We start from the raw sequence: 22026 nt of genomic DNA on the forward strand, positions 1-22026 counted from the left end.
TTGACTTCCTCAGTGAGTGTGATATTGGGGCCAATCTATATGCTTATATATCCTCACAAAATGAGAGTACCAGTAAGATTTGAAGACATTACTGTTTTGTTCAAACATGTTAATTTTTAAGTAATACCGTATGTGAGTATCGTACGTACGATTTGAAATCATTACTTACAAATTATGTCATTTCATATTGTTTACATAAAAATGAGTTCAAGATAACTCTTTGTGACAAGGATGTTTTTGGAAATTTAAGGATATTATCTATATAAATTATAGTTGCAACTATAAATAATATTATTTATTTTCTTAAAAAAAATGTCGATTCTAATTATTTGTCTGTAAGTACTTTTAACTTATTCTTCTACACATTGAACATTCTCTTTCGAATGTGTGAAGCGTTTGTGCCCCTCAATTTATGTAAACTGTGTGATAATAGTGCCAAAGTTAATGTAAAATTTTGTTCTCATTTACTGCATAATGTAGTAGTTACATGTATGTATGTGACGCATGTACGCCGAATGGCAGCAACATGATATTTATATTTTAAAGAATATTCAATCAAATTTTATTATTATAATCTCGAAAATGCAATTACTACTGAAGACGGTGTAAATCACTAGTAATTCCATCGTTTCTATAAATAATCAAAAGATCTCAAAAATATTATCTTACGTAAAATATAGCGAAGATTAACACTTCTTTTCATCTACTAAATATTTCCATTCAAAATGACTATTATACATGCAGTTATAGTATGCCAATATGAAACTATCTCTAGCAATTCTAACGATTCTTGATTTAATTGCATCATACATACTAAACTATGCATGTTTGTGAAATATTCTTTACAAGTGACATACTATGTTCTTGTACCGTTATATTATAGAAATATTTAATTGCACAGAAATTATGTTTATTATAGTGTTTAAGTATTTGTTCAAAGTAAATGAGATTTGTAGTATGTATGGGCGTGTATGATATAGTAAGAGGGGAAGTGTATTTTACAACACAAGAGTAATGATAAAAATGTGCAAAGCTTAGGCTTGCATAAATTAGGATATGGAGAAATAACATTGCCTTAAGACACAGGTGTGCGTTTAACGATCTACATAAGCTATGTTGAAGTTAAGTACGTGTTATTATGATAATTATAAGTTAAAAGATTCTGTAACATAGTAATACGAGAAATGTGTCTTTCCAGTTATATTAATTGATCAATTATGTAAATTCGGATGAAATATTTTCATTTCATATCGAAAAATTCAATTCGTATCTTATTATACTAAATTTCATGTAATTTTCAATTTTCAAGTAGATATCTAAAATATATTTAAAACAGTTTTCCTACACAATTTAATAATATTCATTTGTTCTATTTCTTCGTTTCTTGTTCACTATTGCTGAACCGAAAACTTATCGTTGCTTAACTGAAAACAAAGAACTATGTAAACGTTTTAATAATATTGGCCTGAATGGAGTAACTGAGTTTTATTTTCAGATTATTAGATTATCCTCTTAAATCACGAAATTCAATCACTTATTAAACGTAGACACTCTTCGCGAGAAATCCCTCTAAGTCAATACTAATAAAATTGGGGAAGAAAATATTTGTGATACTCAGTGACTCACATGTTCATCAGGGCTAATCTATATTTCAGTTAACCAGTCATGTGTCTTATTAAAATCGGACAAAGGAACTTCAGTTTTCGTGTAAAGAATGGTAACTGAAAATATAAATCAGTTCCTAGATTGATCTCTAGCCTTTACCTAAGCAATTAGACTCGATATACACGAAATTGCATTCATACATATATGTGTAATCATATTATAACGGCGTCGATCACAGTCACGCATTTTTACGCTTATAATAATTTAAATTATTATATCTTTTAATTTACGTTCAGTTATGAGTTCTTCAGGGAAGTTAATTTTATTTGTAATTCAGATTTCAATGTGATTCTTAACAAATAATGGCTTTGAAAACGCTCTATAAATTTAATAATTAAAGAGTTACATGAGCAATTTTCGCGCAGTGTTTTTCTGTTACGGGTGTTGTATAATTTAAATTCAAACAAGTACGATGTGTTTAAATGCACGTGGCTGTGATTGGGCGATAAATAGTTTAATGCACGTGAAAAAAATGATTTTAGAATAGACGTAAAATATAAGTTAAGAGAAAAATGGTCTGGAACACATTTTAAACGTGCCAAAACGCTTTGGTCAATTATTATCATACACCATTCAGTTTGTTCAACGCTGATTTTACATGTAGTCAGCGTTTACATGTAGCTTACATATCATATCTTCATGGTTTCTCGAGAGTCTGTTTCGCAATTTATCCGCGATAATCGGAAGAGGCTCGGCGATCTTTCATTTCAAATCAAACCAAATCAAATGTTGTTATTGTGCGAGGAATTCTTTATTAAAAACGTGGCACAGTTTCTAGTTAGATTTTTTTCTAAGTAAATTGTGAAGAATTTTTTAAAATGATTCAATTTAAGGGAATAAATGAATTGTAATAGAAGTGTCTAGGAAATTATTATTTTTCGAAATGTTGCTGCAATTAAATTTGTCGTCGTGAACGTTTGAAAATATCTAGGGCTGTGATTCAGATGCGAGAATAAAAAAAAATTCAGTTTCGGGTTTAATAAAGATCCTCGCACATCTCTTACGTTTTTAAAAAATTGTTAACAAAGTAAATCTTTAACGCATGTTTTACACTTAGATGAAACGAATAAGCGTGACGTATCGATTGCTATCTTGTACAAGTTCTCCATTGTTTACACGTTGTTCCGACACCGAGTTGTATTGCCGGAACGCTTGAACAGTTTGAAATATTTATGAATGTTTTGCGAATAGCAATAATTTCGTTGAAACATTTAGACAGGTATATTATGCGATGTAAGAAACGAACCAAACGTTGAAAATCGATGAACCGCTTAAAACTATTGTATGATACACGATTGCTCAATCCTTCGATGTATGTTAAAAAAAAAGAAATTGTAACACGACAAGACAATTGTATCTTCTTAAACATTTATCACACTATTATGTAATAAATTGTTAACACCGTAGCAGAACATCAGCGAGAAGTTATTTTTTTTGTCTCGTTTAATTTTGTCCCCTTTAATATGACATGTTCTAGTTTTATGCAATACAGGGTGCTGGATGCAGTTAGTAAGTCGTTCTCGTGATTTTGATTCCCTCGATGGAAATTTACGTTTACGCAAAGGGGTAAAAAGACTTGTTTTTATTAAGTGATTCCATGAATCAGAGTTAACAAGTAAAATTGCAAATGTATGCTTTCAAGTTAGACTGAGGAAAAGAACTGGAACGAAAAAAGAAGAAAGTTTTTCTGCTTAACATAACCTTCTTTTTTTATAACCTTGACGTAACCCTGCCATCGGTGCCCCTGTCATGTAAGATTAAAACTGTATGTTTTCAAGTTAGACTGAAGAGAAGAACTGGAACACAAAAACGAAGAAAGTTTTTCTGCAGCCAATGGAATGTCGTTGAAACATCCAGGAAAAGTGCAATAACCCCGAGGGGCCGTGTCATCTGCGAATCAATTGGATCCGCCGTATCGATTAGAAATTTACGAGAAATCGCGCGGGCAGGGGCCAGTCGCCGAGGCGATCTACAATTTCCTTTTCATAGTGTTTGCGTTGCACTCGGGAACTATAGATTCTTTCCGCTCAATTTCCGTCGCGTATCCTGCGAAAGTACAGCTTCGCGGAAGCGTCGATGAATCTGTTCGACGTCAAGAGTTCGTGTTGCATCGATGCAATCGAATCGCTTCGTTCGCGTAACACGCGCATGATTTTTCCAAAACGAACTTGCTCGAGTGATCTAGTTGTAATAGTTTACACGATCTCCTACATTTCAGGCATTTCATTCGGCTTTTGGAAATAATAATTCCTCTTAACGTTGTGAACATAGTTGACGTATAATTTGTAAAGGAACGCTTTGTATCTGTCAAAGTATATTATATTATACAAAGTCATATTTTCCACCTCCATTGAGTACAAGATTTTATGTATTAAAAATAAGTGAAGCTTAAGGACGAATGTAAATTTCGATACGTTAAAAAGCTGTGCAGCCGTGCGCTCGAATGAAATTTCACGATCTGCGGAAACGTCAATGCCCCCTTTTTTGCCAGTGACAATAAATTTTCTGCTCAATTTGCGGCCAATTGTCACGAGAAAGTATGACCGTCACTCGATGTCAACGTAGGAAGAAACGGAGCTATCGTTGTAATCTGTGTAAAACGCAGACGTTCTGTATATCATCAGCGCCGTAAAGCGTGATCTTACGACCAGTCATAATCGTTTGTCGTCGAAATAAGCGTCTTAATTAAATAACACGAAGACACGGTTACACCAGAAATTATTTGGTCGAAGTTCCGGGTAAAAGTTGCCATAAAAATGGCAATCACTCGTAATGAAGCGGTAAAATGAAACGCAGATTGTTATATCACTTCCCATGTGCTTCATTCGATTCGCTTTCAGAAAGCGTATTTTTTTTATTTAAAAAATTTCTATTCGAGCCGAGGAATTCGAATGAATTTTTAATAGAATAAAACTTGGAAAAAATGTAGTCCAGACAGTGATTTTAAAAGTAGTCGAACTGAAGCCACTGCATTTATATTTACTAATTTTCTGCTTCTTCAACTTCACACTTTATGCACTGTCGACTGAAGATATCTCGACTACATTTCACTCTTCAGCTGATTCTAATATTCGGGTTTAACGAACTTGCTGTACCAATTACTATAATATCAATATACTCTCCGCGAGCGTTCTCATAATAGTTAGTTAAAGCCTATAAACATTCATGTACCTCGTGTAAATTAAATTACAGTATATTACGCTTATTATAAATGTAATTTGTATTGAATCAAATGAAATTGCACCTTCAATCAAACATGCAATTTATATTATAGGAATGTTATTACATTGAACGTTTAATAAAGAATACAATTTCATTTCAGTTTATTTTTTATTTATAGAGAATAATAGTAAGAATAATTTCACTTTGTCAATAGGAAAATTGATTAAATAAAATGACTTTATATCGTATTATTAGGTGCAATATTCGCTACACGTACATATTAGAATTTCGCATGCTAAAGAAATGATCGTCAAGGTTGTTGATTCTCTTCGAACTATGCGTCTACGAAGTAACTGGTACAGTGCTTGAAGGTCTTATTAGACTATCAATCAGATCTGATGTTAATTTACTGCTAAGTGGAAATCGTTTTATACTTCTGCGGAAAATAACAATTTTTTCACACCAATTTTAAACAGCAGGTGTCACGTATTAATGTAATTATTAACTCTGCTATGAGAACTTCAAATAAAAATTTGTTAAACAATTTGATTTACAGGTGTTATTACATCCTGCCCCATTAAACTATTTTCTATTAGCATTACACTTGTAACTATAACTATTATTACTTTTTATTTAATAGAGGTACTAGACGACAAGTAGAACATTTCAAATAATTAAAAACAGCAGCGGTTATTAAATTCCATATTAAATTTATCAGAATTGAAAAAAGACTGTTCTTTTCGCATTCCTGTTGCACAAAGATATAACATTCTTTTTGTAATAAAAATAAAATTTCGTTTATCTACAAGATTTTGTTTGCTTTTGTAGATTTAGCTATAGCTTTCTATTATTTCTAGATTACTTGAAAAAATTCTTTACGTTGCGTTGTAACGTATTTTCGAAATTTTTGACATTTTGAACGAGAATAGTGGGCACTGTTATTTTTTTTAATAGAAATTGCGTCCGCTATAGGAAAGGCACGGGGAGCGCCTCCGGATGCGATCTTTTCCCCTGAACGACATCTGCGCGTTCGTACATAGGTGTAGCATACCAGATCGAGTCGTGCAGTGTCGTGCCGTGAATACTGGCGATCGGTTCGTTCTAATGACCTACTCCTACGTCGCGAGGGGGGCCCGTACGTACACGGCATCGGGCAAACTTTAGCTCAGTCGTCGAGTGACCGGGGTCTGGGCCTTTTCCATGGTGCCCGAGAGACGTGCCCACTTCCGAAGAGAGTCCGCGCGCCTTTCGTTTCTTCGCCACAGACGGTACGGACGGTACGTGTTCGCCGCCGGCTTTTGACCCTCGATGACAAACGAGGTGGTTCAGTGCCGTGAGACGTGTCCTGTTCCGGATACATTCGCCGCTATCTCGCTGAGAATTAAGCCGAACACCATCGCGGAAACAGAAGACCACCGCGCGAAGCCCTTCGTGTCAAGCAAGTACGGAGAAGCCTAATTATATTCGAATATTAATCATCCGCACGTGACCATGTTTCGAACGAATTCAGACGTTTCGCCAGATCGAAGAAGATTTCCTCTTTTGTTCTATGCACATTTTAGCATTTACACATGCCACGTTTCAGGTGTTAGCACGTTTCTAAAATACACAGCAATAGGTTAGCAATAGGTTCACGTTTGTTTCATGTGCGATTGTTGAGATTGTAAAGCTACATTTATCGGGAATTTGCACGCGTTACTTTCAATGCATACTTCGATAACAATTGCTAGAAAAGTGGAATTGTATGCTTCTTTCATGAATTGAGAATAGTCGTCATTAATGCTTCGCAAGAACAGATTATGCAGCTTAGGATTTAAACGATGGAAAGAGAAATGTATATTACATTAAATCAGTTTATTTATATTATATCAGTAACAATCTGCAATATCAGCCAGGTGGATTCTAAATTTCATCGAGGTCTCGTGGCTTTCTTTATTTGCATAAAGGTCGCGCGAGAGAACTTTTCCCAGAACTCTAACACTTTCGTTTTAATTACTCGTTGTGAACAATACATTTTCGAAAGGTGTCGTCGTTGATGCTATCGTTCTTCTCCTTGCATTAATAAATCATTCTCAGTATAATAATTAAAGGACGACATAATATCGAAATCACTTTCCAAGTTCTTATCAGTTTTTACAGTTTCATGAAATCTACTGTTTTTTTTTTATTCGTATCGTTTCACTTTGCAACAATTACAGTGTGTGAATTTACAAAACGCGAGATATCATTTTGCTAACACTATAAATGTGAAGGCAAAATTTATATTCTGTTAACACGTGTTCTTCTAACATACTTCTACAGTTCGTGGTCTCATTGTCAGCGCAGTCGTAAATTTTTGGTAGCGACTTTCTAAGATCGGTAAGTATATCATGCATTGCGAGCGTATCGAATGTACATAACAACAAGCAGACAACGACGCGCAGTGAAATTAGACCACCGAATGAAGGGCGCTTCACGATTAACATAATGAATAGAATTATTGTGCTGTTTGCTTTACGTATCTACATAAGTTCAATGAACTGTTTATTTTGACGAATTTGCACGCGTGCAGATTTCATTGACGAAACAGCATTATGCTAGCAGTAATGCTTGGCATTGTTAATGCTGAAGAAAATGAACTTGATTAAATGTTATTTAGGCGTCTTCGTAGAAAAGACTTCGCCGACAATATATATTTTGTCTACGGTATACAAATTGTCCAATTTGCTGTATTAGAAATAATTACATTTTCTCAGTTATAATTCCCTGATACACAGTATCACGGATCTATATTCCGTGTAGGAAAATTTAAAATATAGACTGTTCTCAGATGCGACTTTAATCGTATGCAAATCATATTTAATTATATGCGCATGAAATCGTTGGCATCAGAAAAGGTATAGTAAAAAGTTGTTGAAGCTCGCTATCCTTTCAGTCCTTTAAAATAAAATTTTATCTAACGTTATCAGAATCGACAGCGCGTGGAGATACAAGTTGTCTTTTTTTTTTTTGAGAGAGAGAGAGTTAAAACGTTTCTATTAGTTATTATCACTTTCTATTGACTGAATATTATTCCATTTTTAGGAAAGCTTGAATATCGATGAAATCGAAATTATGATATCAATTAAGATCGATCGATAACGTGGTACACGAGAGGTATAAAAAATATCGTAAATCATCGCGAGTAACAAATACAATAAAATACGAAACTGCCTTGAACTAAAGCAAATAAAATATAATAAATAAAGTATAAGTAAAGTATAATAAATAAAATATAAGTAAAGTACTTTAAAGTGGTTAAAAGCCTGTCACAGACTTTCCAATCAACCCTGCGCAGCTACGTACTTTAATTTATTACTACGTGGCAGTGAAATTCATTCTTGCATATTAGTCTCCGCGGAATAATATTTCTAAGTCGACACGTTGCATTAGGTATGCCATTCACACAATTTCAGTCTACCTACTTTCGGAATACATATTCAATTCAATTACTAGTAACTAGACTACGACCCATAGACAAGAATTTATGTGTATCTTTAGAAAACGCATTTTTACATAAACGAGCATTTCCATCGGCAAATTATACTTTCCATTTACATTTAAAACGTTCAATAAAATTGTTGATATTGTTAGTGCAAGTGTGATGATGCTACAGTTTATGTTACGACGCTATTTATTCAAGAATAATTTCTTCGTTAGTCATGATTGAATTTATTTATCTATTCATTCTTTTTTATTATTTATTTATTCTTCCTTATGCAGCGATATCAAAATTTATGCAAATTATAATATTAATATTATTATCGTTTCATATGTCATTTTACAAAATTTAGAATATAAAAATGCTATTAAACGTTGTTAATTTGTACGTTTCTCGTATCTTAAAGCTTCGTAACTGCCATAAATGCATAAAGATCAGCATCATACCTAATTATAACTTTTAGCCAAGGTGTATTAGCCATAGTACTTTTATCCTCTTATTTCCATCGTTTTAGAAAAATATAAAATTTAATAACGGCGCGGTATATTTACTATATGATAGTATAGCATATTTACTATATCATATATTTACTATAGGATTTTTTTGAAAACCGAATAGATTCTTTGGTAATTTGTTATACTGTTTGCATTTCGGTTTAATTAAAGGAACAGTTCCAACAAAAAACATTAATAATGCCGCTAGCCGAGTGGTTTCGTCATTTCTCTCGCTTCGTCACTTCTCGCCGGTTGCTTTCCAGTCCATGAATCACCATAATTTCGCATTACGTTTAACTTAACGTCGGAACTGTCATTATCATCGAATCGGATTGCAGTTTTTCCCGTTAGTTACGATGAACGGTGCGCGTTCGTTAAAATCGTGCAACATCGTTGAATATCATGAATGATGTTTCGCTAATGACACGCGGCTTTCATTAATTCTGGCAAAAAACAATGCTGACTCAGGAGTATCGGTATTTTCCCTTTCGTCCAATCAATATAGGTGCATACACGATAAGATAGATATTCGCGTAAGGTTCTGATAGCTAGTTCACGACAGTGGTGTGCCTTGTACCCAACCGGTTTCCCAGTTTCTCCTTTGTGTCCAGTTGGCCGTGGCCTCCCAGAAGGGAATTTAGCTGAGTCCAACTTCGAGGCATTGTTAAAATCTCGCGTTCCGGCCATATTATTTAATTCATTTTGACACATCTTCTGGTATTTCTCGCAAAGAAACTGTAATACCTTTTGCAGTCACATTTGCAAAGAGTATTTATTCATGTTTCGACAATGTTTTAAACAATTTTCGGATGAAAAATTAATAGATATTTATTCTTTTAAGCCACATTGTATTCAATTTTAGCGATTGTTATATTCAATTTTAACGAGTTCTCGATCCGGTTCAGACTTCCAGGCTCCTCTGCCTCACGGTAAATAATAATAAACGTGATTGTTAATGGAAACTTAATTTTTAATCGATTTGAAATAGGAGGTAAAATTAATTATAATTGATTTGAAATAGGAGATAAATTTAATTATAATTGATTTGAAATAAGTAGTAAAATTAATTATAATTGATTTGAAATAGAAGGTAAAATTATTTATAATAAATTTTTCATAGGAATTAGCTAATAATGAATTTTTAAATAATCCGCAATATTACTTTTATTGAAAAATAAAGAGTTTGACGTCACCATCTTGACGCGTTTTCGCGGTTTCGTTCAATAATTCTTGATTACGTTAGTCTTGTGACGATTAACGCAGAGCGCTAATAGAGCAATTAAAACATTAAAAATAGAGAAATGTGAACGTGTATTGACCTTGTAATTAGCCTAGTTTCCACGGAGTTGTATTTCCGTGGAAATCTAAAGCCTAGTTTACGCAGGCTGATCATCGCCAGATATTCGAATTCAGTAGCTGTGCAAGTATTGCTGATACTATAGCAAATTTGTATCTTGAATAAAAACTATTATAAATATTGAAAAACTATTTTCAGTATTTTTGTCAAAGGGGTGCATCGTTCCTGTGTGAAAGGCAACGAAACCGATATTTCTGCATTTATTTTGGAAAGTAAATGCCGCTATGTAAATCTTTTTACGCCAAGTACTTGATAGAATACACCTGTTCTCTAGTACGTAGATTTTGTTTTGGACCATGTAATTAGGCCATTCATACATTTCCGGTAAAAGTTGTTTTCTTCAATAGTCCGCTTTCCACCGTTTTCTACTTTCTTTACTTCCGATCACTGAGATACGGTGCTCAGATAACATTCCGATAGATAATTTGTTTAAGAACGATTTGTTGAAAATAAGGATTTGTGTTTAGATTTTTTTTTTAAATAAATAACAGTTAAATGTATAATTGCAAGTTGGCTCTACGAGACCAATATTATTATAAGTTAAATATTATTACAATATATAACCTTCTGTAAAATATAATATATTATTATAATATATTACCTTCTATAATATATAACATATTATTACAATATATTACCTTATATAATATATATTCGAACAAACAGAATGTTACTAAAATTTTCAGAATGCAAAATTAGTTAAACAAATAGTTGCCACCATAGATTTTAACTATCTAGTTCCAGTATTATTAAATGAAACAACTTTGACACCGTGGCAATTTTTGTGATCGTGTTAATTGAATGAAATAACAATGCTAAACTAAAAACTAACAATCGAACGTTGCAATGATTTGGATACATGAAATTTTAGGGTGTTGGACTCGTCGCTGCAAGGATGCGCCTCTACACGTTCAGTTTGTTACTCATAAGCGCGCTCGTCGTAAGGAAAGCTTCGGCCCATGGAAGATTAATAGAGCCACCCTCGAGAGCCTCGATGTGGCGATACGGTTTCGATACGCCCCACGATTACAATGATCACGAATGTTACTGCGGCGGCTTCACGAGGCAATGGCAACGAAACAAAGGGAACTGCGGGATCTGCGGGGACGCTTGGGACATGCCGGCGGTAAGATGGAAACTTAAGCTATAAATAAATTCAATTTATCAAGAAAAACCTAGTCACTAATACTTATTTATTTGAATAGTCAATAATTTTTTTTCAACAGTTAATAATTTATTTGAACACTCAACAATTTATTTGGACAGTCAATAATTCATTTGAACATTTTTTAAGTCATTTTTTAACAAAATCTTTTTCTTTATCTCATATATGTATGCACAACGTGCAAGCATAAACATATTATATAATTTGCTGTCAAGGGGAAACACATTCTAAAAAAGGTAACGCTACAATGCTAATTCTCTCCGTTCTCGTTTTACACGCAAAATATTGAAATCGTCTAACGGGACTTTGACGAGTTATCCGAGCTCCTACGCAAGATTACGAATAACTGTATAAAACTTCTTATAAGGATACCTAAAAGAAACGTGGAGAACTCGTGGTTCGAAATATATGGTAAAGCGAATTGTTATTTTAAATACAAACTCTGTTTTATAGCAGCAAATTTATCGTAAAATAAAAATTTTTTAATTCTAAATAATGTAAAAAAGAAAAGAATTTCAAGCAGTCTTAGCTTTCTATGAAAAATTACACATAATTTTATTTATATAATGTATAAAAAATGCTCCAGGTTATATAAAATGGATACACTATCAGTCTGTAAAAATATTTTGGATTTTCAGTTAAAATGGCTTTAATTGCAAAGGGTTAAAGCACAGTGTTGACCAAAGAATTAAATAAATCAAATCTTCTGTACTATGTCACAAATATTTTCAATGCTCGTCAAATAAAATACTGTTTAAAATATTATCTTTAAAATTTGTTACAACAAATGAAATATTTTACTTTTTAAAACGAAAATCCGACAATAAAGTCGGTGGCAATTATCTCCTAGTGACGTCCTTGCAACACGGTATAAATTACTATTTGCGGCTTTTCGGTCTGTCGAGTGCACATGCACCCGCTGTAACAGCATCAGACAATTTCGACATTATCCCGAAAAATATATCCTGCGAGACACGAAACTCGCCTCTCCTTGCTCAACAAATTTCCGACGGATGCGCGACGAAATTCCAGCAAATTCTTGGTCAGAGAACTCTCGTTGCTTGCACCCTCCGTCATACTTTTCTACTAAATTCTTCTATAAGTTATGCTATAATTTAAGTAATAATTAAGTAATAATTGTATTAATAAGATTAATTGGTTATGAGGTAATTAATTATGATATATTAGTAATAATTGTATTACTAAGACTAGTTAGTTATGAGATAATTAATTATGAGATATTAGTAATACTAATTATTATTATTATAATTATAAATGCTGCCATAATGACAGCTTTAAGGCTACGCATCTCACTTAAAAACTTGCAGACGTATAATTTGATAATTCACACGATAAATAGTAAGGACGTATTGTGCCTATACCTTCCATTTACTTCTATGGTAAATAATCAAATTATCCGAGGCAATTATTTTTAATACTTAAAAAAATTCCTCGTCCGCAAAGAACGTTTATAATTGTCATTAATTGCTTTGGCACTAATTATGTATGAACTTAGTTTGGGTATCATTAGAACTCGACAGGATACGTTTTAGAAGTCGAAGAATGCATATTTTATGCAAATTCACTCCTAAATGACACATACGCATGCATCGTGACTAATTTAAATGCTCTTTTAGCTGTCTTTAATTTTTCTTTCATTATTGTTACAAAGGTTTTGATTTAGTTTCATTATATCTGATAAGATATGTGCGATGAACAATTTAGAAGTCGAAGAATGCTTATTGTGTGCAAATTCAGCTTCTAAACACATGTATCGCACTATTTATAGTCGCAGTAAATAGATAAACGTTCTTCTGCAATTTCATTCTGAAAAGAATTATAATATTATTATAATCTATGTAATGTATGTGATGTATGTAATATATGTAATGTATTTATAATTGATATAGACAATATAATTATATTTATTTGATCGCAGCCTCGCCCACACGAAACCGGCGGAAAATACGGAAACAGCGTGATCGTAAGAAAGTATCGTACTGGTTCCGTAATACCGGTACGAGTGGAACTGACAGCGAATCATCATGGTTACTTTGAGTTTCGCGCGTGTGCGATGTCCCACAAGGGGAAAGAAGTCAACCAGGACTGTTTGGACAAATATGTTCTACGAATGGAGAACGGATCGACCAGATATTATCCGGGCCCGGGGAACAAGATTTTCGAGGCTTACTACAAATTACCAGACGACCTGACATGCGCCCAATGCGTCTTCCAATGGCGGTACATAGCCGGGAATAATTGGGGGGACTGCGGAAACGGAACAGGTATTGCCCCCCTGGCTGTTTAACAGCATTTCCGTAGCATAGTTTTCTCGTTAAACCGAAAGCGACGCTTCTAACGATAGACGTGGCTCGAACGTTAGTTAACAAGAATTCAAATTGAATGGTAAAACGAATATTTGGCCGTAGTTTTTAATTATGTAAAAATAAATAGCTTAAATAATAAATAAATACTTTAATAACAATTCAGGAATTTAGAGTCAACGATTGTAAAATCTTATTTTGTAACAATAACTTCTCTGCAAATTAAAATCACATCTTTTACTAAACTAACGCGACATCGTATATTTTACAATGTATTTATTCTGTGAAATAGTCATATTTATATTTGAAATAATATATTTATATTTCTAATGTACGTAAAATAATAATATTTCGTACGCGAAAACATTTTAAATGTTTCCTTTAACGCGACAAGAACTATTTTGAAATTAGTCTGTTTAAGATGATGAACCAAGCAAGTGAAAGCTAAATGATATTAGTATTCCACTTGAATAAAGGTGGATGTATTAGTTCACTTTCTGCATGTAATAAATATTACGTAATTAGTACAAGCATTGCACGATTTCTTCATAATGATTAAAAACACTGTCGTGGTTGCATTGAGTAACGATTTTATTACATTTAAATGTCTTGGACAAAATTGTCGATAGTAATTGTTCCTTTTATTTCGTACGCGTATTTCTTTTCATTTTGGTAATTACAAACGTTAGCTTTTCTTTTGTTTTATGTATAAAATATTTAAATATACTTATCAAATATGAAAATAACCCCAAAAACACTTTTGTGCGATGCACAGCGATCAGTAATGATTTTACTAGCTAAATTATGAAAATTAGAATAATTTCTCAACTAGCGAAACAGGTTAGGAAACGTGTTCTAAATTCGACAATTTTATTTTCAGGTGCTGTGGGATGCGGACCTCAAGAAGAGTTCCGTTCTTGCGCGGACATTACCATCGGCGACGACGTAGAACCTTTGTCGCCGAGACCTCCCGCGGTGCCGCCGACTGTGCCCGGTGAAAAATCGCCGACAGAGCCGACTTCGGTGCCAAAACCGACGGGGCCGTTCTGGCTGTTCAGTATCGTTATCGCTGGTACGTGCCTTCTGGTTGTGCTGGCAGCTATGGCGTTGCTTTACTCGTATTACTATCACGCTGGCAGAGCCAAAAAATGGCTCATGACCAGTCGATTGTTGGCACCTGAAAGTCCACCTGTCGCTCCGCCGAGGCATAAAAAGCACAACACGTACAATGCACCACTACAGTTGTAGAATTGGACGATTTATACTTCACGTAGTAATGAAAATAAGAGAGAACTATAAGGAGATTGTTCGACTTTTGTGATAATGTTCTGGCGAACGATATGTCGGAAACACTTCGGCGGGAGATTTTTGTACTGCCTTGCTTGTAAAATGATATTTGCGTAAAAAAATTGGTAATTAGAAGGGAGACTAGCGGTTACGCTGATTTATTGGAGCGTACGCTTCGATCGGTGTTCCCTTCGTTCACTTTCATAACCGCGGACGTATGTGTGCATCGAAAATATTTTATAATCGCGATGTGTATGTATCTGTGAGAGTATTTCCATTTTTGTTCAGTGCGTTCACGTTTTTGGCACATAGTTCCATCTTGTATATATACAATGTTACATTAAATGTATTTATTTTCTATAAACTGATACTATTTAGCCGTACTGTTTTTTTTTCTTTTTTAAGAATTAACCTTTCATAGTAAATCTAGAATTACTACTGTTTATATACAATTACTATCCAATTGGATCGATGTGTGCAGAAGAAATGATTTCATTAAGAAAAATAAACACTCTCTACAATTTTTTTTAATTAACATACATTATTAATTAACAGAACATGTTGCTAATGACCTATATGTCATTGCGACTTTAATTGTTCTAAAAATAATTTTAGAAACAAGTGAACCAAAGACTTATGAAGAAGGGTGTACCGTGATCCACAGCTATGTACCGCTATGATTATCATCATAGGAAGAATCCTCTGTGCTCTCCTGGATAGTTTCTTTAACGAATGTAAGAGTAAAAACCAAAATTCAAATGATCTAAATACATCCACTTTGAAAGTAGGATGTCTACAACACAACTTTTCATTAATCAAATTATTTTTAACTTAGGTGATTTATTCTATACCGACCACAGTGAATTCAGTTTAAATGTATACATACGATTATTGTTAAAAATGTTAATTATAATCATAATTTTTACCTTTTTTAAATTTTGAAAGAATAACCGCATGTATACATTTAAATCGGAGATGTTTCGTGTATTCAATTTATTAATTCGTAGAAATAAGATTTTGCAGAACGAAATATATAATGGTAAATTATTTTTTATTCAGTAACATGTTTCTAAAGTCTTGATTATTCAATTTTTGTGTAACGTAATCTGTAGCGGTGTTCACACTATCATTAGTGGCGGCAGCTTTAACACTACGCGGCACCATAAACAACACTTTTTTAGGCATACCAATCGAAGTTCTGCTAACTGTGGTACTACCTAGAGATATAATCTGTACAGGTACAGGCTTTCGTTCAGGTGGTTGGCTTATAGCTACGCTAATAACTTTATCGCCGAGTTTCATGTTATCGGTAGCTAAGAGAGCATTACTGGCGCTGGATTCATCGTCGTATTCCACGTAAGCCAGCCCCTTCGAATGCCCGTTACGGTAAGTAACCACACGAACTTCTTTTAATGTTCCAAAGCGCTTGTAGATTTTTTCAAGTTCTGGTTTCGTCATTGTTAGAGGTAAACCTATTTGATTAAAAAAGAAGTATTCAAAACCTTGTTAAAATGTAGCTTATATTAATAAAATTTTATCATTAGATAAAATATACCTTTAATAAACAGTTTATTCTTTTCAAGAGTGGAACTGTATTTAAATCCCGGTGTCCTCGTGGTTTTGTTGGGATTACATCTTGACACGAACATTGGTCGTTCTCTTATAGGAGTTCTGTCTAATTTTAGAGCTTCTTCTACGGCTTCCTGTAAAAACAGAATTTTATTACGAATTAATTCGAAAAAATGTGGTAGAGGATAATGCGCGAACGTTCAGCAACAATTAAATTTAATCACAGTATTGCTATAAGATACATACATATATTAAAAGTATTAAATATTTCTTTCAGCGCTACCTACTACTCTTTCTCAATAACCTTCAATTCACATGCTACATTGTACATGCAGGTATACGCTTTGTACGCTATGATTCCGTAATATGTATATGTAGAAGCAGTGTATCATACCGTGCTACTTAGTTGCACATAGCAGTATCCCTTGCTGCGTCCTTTGTAATCTCGTATCATTTTAAATGCCGTAATCGGACCAGCCGGTTGCAAAGCATCTCTGATCTCTTCTTCCGTTGCAGTGTAGTCTAAATTACTTATGAAAACAGTTATTTTATCGTCGACTTCTTCAGAGTTGTCTATCTCTATTCGAAATTCTTCCGGTGCTTTGAAACCAGGCGGTGGAGCAATCTTTGGTTTTTGTTCCTCAGGATCTCTAAACATCCTTTCCAAACTCACACGACCTTGATTTCCCTTTGGGTTAAATATGCTCCTCTTCGCAAGTTTTGGCGGGGAAGATTCTAAAATCTTCCATTTTCCACTTTCGTCTATTCTCCTCTTATAAGTTTTCTTATTATGCGATGGTGACAGCTCGTGATTAACATTTTGCTGTGACTTCTGTCTCTCCTCGGCTACCTTCTCTAGCTTCTCTTGCGTCCGGGATTCGCAATGTTCCATTTGCTCCAACGTGCCTTCGTCTCTTTCAAAATCTATCCACGAGTTCGCGATACTTTCTGGCCAATCTTTTACAGAGTTAAGGGCTTTTTGGTACAGCTTTCTCAAATGTTTAGTATTCCCATAACACCTGTGCATTGACAGAACTATGTAATTAAGAAATATTATTTGACGTTGTATTAATCTAATATAATGTAAAGTTACCTTTCTAGCGAAATGTATTCCATCCAGTAGGATGCAGTACCAGAATGTCCTTGTGATAAGATATCAGCCCACAGTGACCTAGCCTTTTCCATGTTATTACCGAGTATGGCTTCGGTTCTTGCCCAATATTGTAAAATGACACAATTAGGATCGCCATCTAAACCGAAAGATTTTGCTAAGTGTTCACACGCTCTGTTAAACGTATTACATAATACTTCTAATTGTTTTTGTTCGTCGGAAGATTGATCGACTCTTCGTCTTAAGTATTCCAGATACGTCATCCACAAATCTCGATAATTATCCGGGGTTATAGCGGTTAGTAAAGCGTTCTCTAATATCGTTTGAACTTCTATTACTGGTTTGTTCCATTTCTCGGACGATCTTATCCATTTCTGCCAAATCTTTGCGCACCAGGGAACATTTCTTGATGCTCTTTGATACACCTGGTCCAAGATAGATTCAATTTTGATGTTGTTTTCCAAATATGTAAGATAATCAAGCCAAACTGACACTTCTAAACTTAGATCGGTAATTGTTCTTTCATATAAAACAGTTATTCGTCCTGGGTCTCCATGTTGCTTTTCGTAAAGCAAATATGCCTTGTATGCATCTAATAGTTCACTTTCAGCCTGCGAGGAGACGATTTTCTCTTCGTAGGGTAAACGATCATTAAGTTTGGCTGAAGCTCTTTCGTATCCTCCGACTACGATTTTGTCATCGAAAACAGCCTCCGCTCCATCCGCGTTACGCCAAGTCTCGTATTCTTCATAAGTATTTTCCATGTCTAAAAGAGGGCAAGCTAGTTGTCTTTTGAATAAATTTCCAATACGTTCCAGCTGTTCCTTTTTCTCTGCTTGATTTGAAGAATCGATCTAATAAAATATATGAGAACTAGGTATACAATGTTTTTATTGTTACATTGATAATATTTTGTACTTGATTGTTTGTCCTTACCAATGTATATAAAACAGCTTCGAATTCTCTAAATGCCTCCCATATTATCGCACCCTTAATAGTGTGTAATCCAACTGCAGTTAATGCCCGCTCGAACAATTGTCGAACATTTTTTGCTGCGTCCTTGTCAGTTCCCATATTACCGATACTAAACTGTAAGTATTCCAACCATACTTCTACAGCTGTAACAATAGATTTATTTTTAATTTTATTTGTCACTGTAACGAAAGTTCAAAGCAAATGAAATGTTTTTAAAGGTGAAACTTACAAAGGTAGTCTTTGACAGCTCTTTCGCATAATTTAACCACTTCCGCTCTCTCTTCTGGCGTTGTAGCTATCTTAATCTCATCGCGCATCCAGGACAACCACAGTTCGGGGCTCAAGGGATACTTAGAGCTCATATTTTCTCTGGCAGCACGCAGCCGTTCTAATTCGCCCATTTTTTGCAATTTATTAATAAGCGCTACGTGGCTTGCATAATCGTACGGTGTTTGAGCGAGAGCAGCTTCCAAAGCTTTCACCTCTGCCTCGTCGGCATTCTTATCATCGTCGTCGTCGTTGTCCTCGTCTTCATTCTGATCGTCAGCAGAATCATTATTCTCATTTTCATCAGCTTCGCTTTCGATCATGTTCGAATCATCTTCTTTGTCAACCTGGCTGTCACACGATATGTTATCGTTATTTTCCTCACTTCCGATATCCATTTCTTCCATTCTGAATCAAATAAATTTTACTTTTAACAATAAAGTATTCTGAGGTACGCAACGTACTGTTATAACAACGAATAGTTACGAAGATCGTAATAGACACTGCACATCAACAATCTTCAACCTTCAAAGGTTATGTCAGTGTTTAGATGTTTTTATGTTGTATGTGTGTACACACAGTAATTGGACCTACCCTTGCGCGCACGTCCAGGTCAAAGCTTGATTCTTTTAGCTGGGAATCTGTGTAGAAATTTTCTTTGCTCCGATTGGCCGATGATTTATTTGAATATTATAGCGGTAGTACATAAAGCTTAGATGATATCTCAGGTTATGTCAGGACTCGCCGGTCGCTGCATGCTACCTTAGGGAGTATAAGTAGCAGAAATTGTTTTACACTGATTGGCTGACAATTCATAGCTCAATAGCGTTGCCTCGTAGTCGAAGGCAAGGAGGGAAACGGCGAAAATTTCGGGTATGCATCGACGTCGGATCAAGCGGTGTACAAATTGTTAAATAGAATGCTTCATGTACTTTATACATAATGTAACTTCGACTTTATTTTAAAGACTCTGCTGGTATTAATATAAACAGCCGAACGAGAACTACGAAGCTGCATCGTCTTCATCATTGCCGGACGGAACCATAAGAGATCATTCTCGCGTATTGGACATGTTTACGATTGCGCTCGAATTCAATGTACACTCGTTGCGGTCCACTGTGGACCTGTTCAACAAAATCGATGCGTCACACATACATGACGCGTGGTCGTGAATGTGTTAAAGAAAATTTTTTTATAATTTTCAACATTTTTAAATCAAAATATTTGAAGCTTCAATTTCGCGCCACATGTTTCAGATGGTGTGTCAACAGAACGGATGCGCGGGAAAGTTGAGATTGCACGAGCACGGTAAACGTTAGAAGGGCTAGCTTCTCGTCTATGAAGACGATAATACACCGAATTTGCTAGTTTCGTTTTATTTCTTTCAATCATTCGGTGCTGGGTGCACAGTAAAATGGTGTAGATTATAAATTGGCGATTATTCGCACGAAAATTATATGGTATAAAAATAAATTCTATTTAATGCGGAAAAATAAAGAAATTTTCGGCTTCTTTGAATAATCAAAAATGAAAAGAAATGAATTTCGGATTAATTCAATGAATCCAAAAGGAAGACATATTAGTTTTAAGCTCGTGATAATAAATAATATTATAAAATATCGCTCTAAATAATATTATATTATATTATGTATTAAAGGATAATTTATAGTATTATATATTAAAGGCGAAAAGAAAATTTGAATAATTTGGAAGCGTGGTATATGATCGTACCTTCTCTATTTACGATTCGCTATAAATTCGCTATCCGGAGCATCAAAACAATCCCCCTCTTGTCCCAAATATGATACGTACTATATAAATTGTTCACGATTGATTCGCGTCTGAATGGATCCCATTGTCTGCGAATAACACGGTTATCTATCGTTTTAAACATGTGACGATGTTATCTCCAGGAACAGCGGGAAAAGATCGTGGGAAAGGGAATCGGAAGTTCGTCAAGTGGTCCAGGAGGTGCTGGTTGAACCGATGCAGGATACCATTGAAATATGCTCGGAGATACGTGCCCAGGTGAGGTTCGAACGCGTCCTTATACAATGGATTTCGGCTCGGGACCGTTGTACTTAAATGATATGTACTTTGCTCTCGTCCCCGCAGATTTCGTTCAACGAACGTTTAACTTCCGTGAAGCAGTACCTGCGACGCTGTGTAAATATTTTTTGGACAGCGTGACGGAGAGCGTTTGTAGAAATGCGGTGGTAAGTAGCTCTCTTCAACATATTCTTCTACCTGCTGCGCTTTCTACCGTGTTAACAACAATGCGTTGTAAATCTTCGTATTACACCTGTAATTTAGACAGTAATTTGTACTTGTCTCTCTACGATTGAATAACAAAATATTTCTGGGCAGATCATAATGATTATAAATGGATAATAATTGTTTCTAGAAAGAGTTGTTTAATTTAATTATGCTTTCATTATATTGTTTTCGAACTATTATTCGTTCGATTGTAATCTAAATGTAATCTGAATGTAATCTAGACGTAATTTAAATGTAATGCATCCGCTAAATACATTTTGTTAATATTTATATGTAAAAGTTAAACAGGTTAGACTGTCCCAAATGTATTGATATTATTTAACTCGTTTCGTAAATGTTAAAGCTGCTGACAGAGTTAACAAGCATTTCGTAATAAATTATATAACAATCGCTTGTGCGTTTAATTCTGATACAAACGAAATTTTAATAGTCGATTTAAAAGAATTTCATAATTTTTACGTTGATTGGAAGTAAATTTTCGTGAATCCATACTGTAAATTATAAATTGTTTAATAGCACTAATTCGTGTATAAAGATTTTGCTAAGTGTACCGTAATAGTTTTAAATATCGTGGAAGTCGAACGCGCGTCCACGTTCGACTACAAAATGGCTGTTACTTTTCCTCGTTCTCTTGTTGACCGTAGGCGATTTGATTTTATTGTGTTCGAATGCCGGCAGGGAATCCCGGTGTGCACGTCGGGTTGCGTCGAAAGTGAGAAAAGAAAAAAAAGCCAGTTATGCCAAGAAAACCATTTCGCCCGGGAAACTACCGCTTTTTAAACGTCGAATGAAAAGGATTGCATGTTCGGCATGCAAGAGTTTGACGACCCATCCGAAAGATTAGCGCGTCCATTGTGAAATAAGTACCTGGAATAATGGAAAAAAAAAATGACAAATTAACTGTCAGTCAACG

General features: G+C 34.6%; 2 protein-coding genes across 5 annotated transcripts; one reads left to right on the forward strand and one right to left on the reverse strand.

Moving 5' to 3' along the window:
• Positions 1 to 5949: 5949 nt before the first annotated feature.
• On the forward strand, positions 5950 to 15285 carry LOC144472741 (uncharacterized). The gene is made up of 4 exons (XM_078186069.1): positions 5950 to 6269; positions 11010 to 11264; positions 13243 to 13588; positions 14508 to 15285. Exons 2-4 carry the CDS (start codon positions 11034 to 11036, stop codon positions 14873 to 14875), a joined length of 945 nt encoding a protein of 314 aa, XP_078042195.1. The 5' UTR covers positions 5950 to 6269; positions 11010 to 11033; the 3' UTR covers positions 14876 to 15285.
• Positions 15286 to 15508: 223 nt separating this feature from the next.
• Positions 15509 to 19529, reverse strand: LOC144473102 (spliceosome associated factor 3, U4/U6 recycling protein). Of its 4 annotated transcripts, none has more exons than XM_078186693.1 (7): positions 19431 to 19529; positions 18799 to 19244; positions 18531 to 18712; positions 17577 to 18448; positions 16878 to 17502; positions 16470 to 16617; positions 15509 to 16386 (listed from the first exon to the last, which is right to left on the reverse strand). In XM_078186693.1, the coding sequence occupies exons 2-7, from the start codon at positions 19241 to 19243 to the stop codon at positions 15959 to 15961; spliced, it is 2700 nt and encodes an 899-aa protein (XP_078042819.1). In that variant the 5' UTR covers position 19244; positions 19431 to 19529; the 3' UTR covers positions 15509 to 15958. The 4 variants fall into 4 exon arrangements, with proteins under 4 accessions (XP_078042819.1, XP_078042818.1, XP_078042820.1 ...); XM_078186692.1 differs by having other exon boundaries at positions 19323 to 19431; XM_078186694.1 differs by lacking the exon at positions 19431 to 19529 and adding an exon at positions 19346 to 19374.
• Between the last annotated feature and the right edge of the window lie 2497 nt (positions 19530 to 22026).

The sequence above is a fragment of the Augochlora pura genome, chromosome 7 (genome assembly GCF_028453695.1).
Source record: "Augochlora pura isolate Apur16 chromosome 7, APUR_v2.2.1, whole genome shotgun sequence".
Lineage (NCBI taxonomy): Eukaryota > Metazoa > Arthropoda > Insecta > Hymenoptera > Halictidae > Augochlora > Augochlora pura.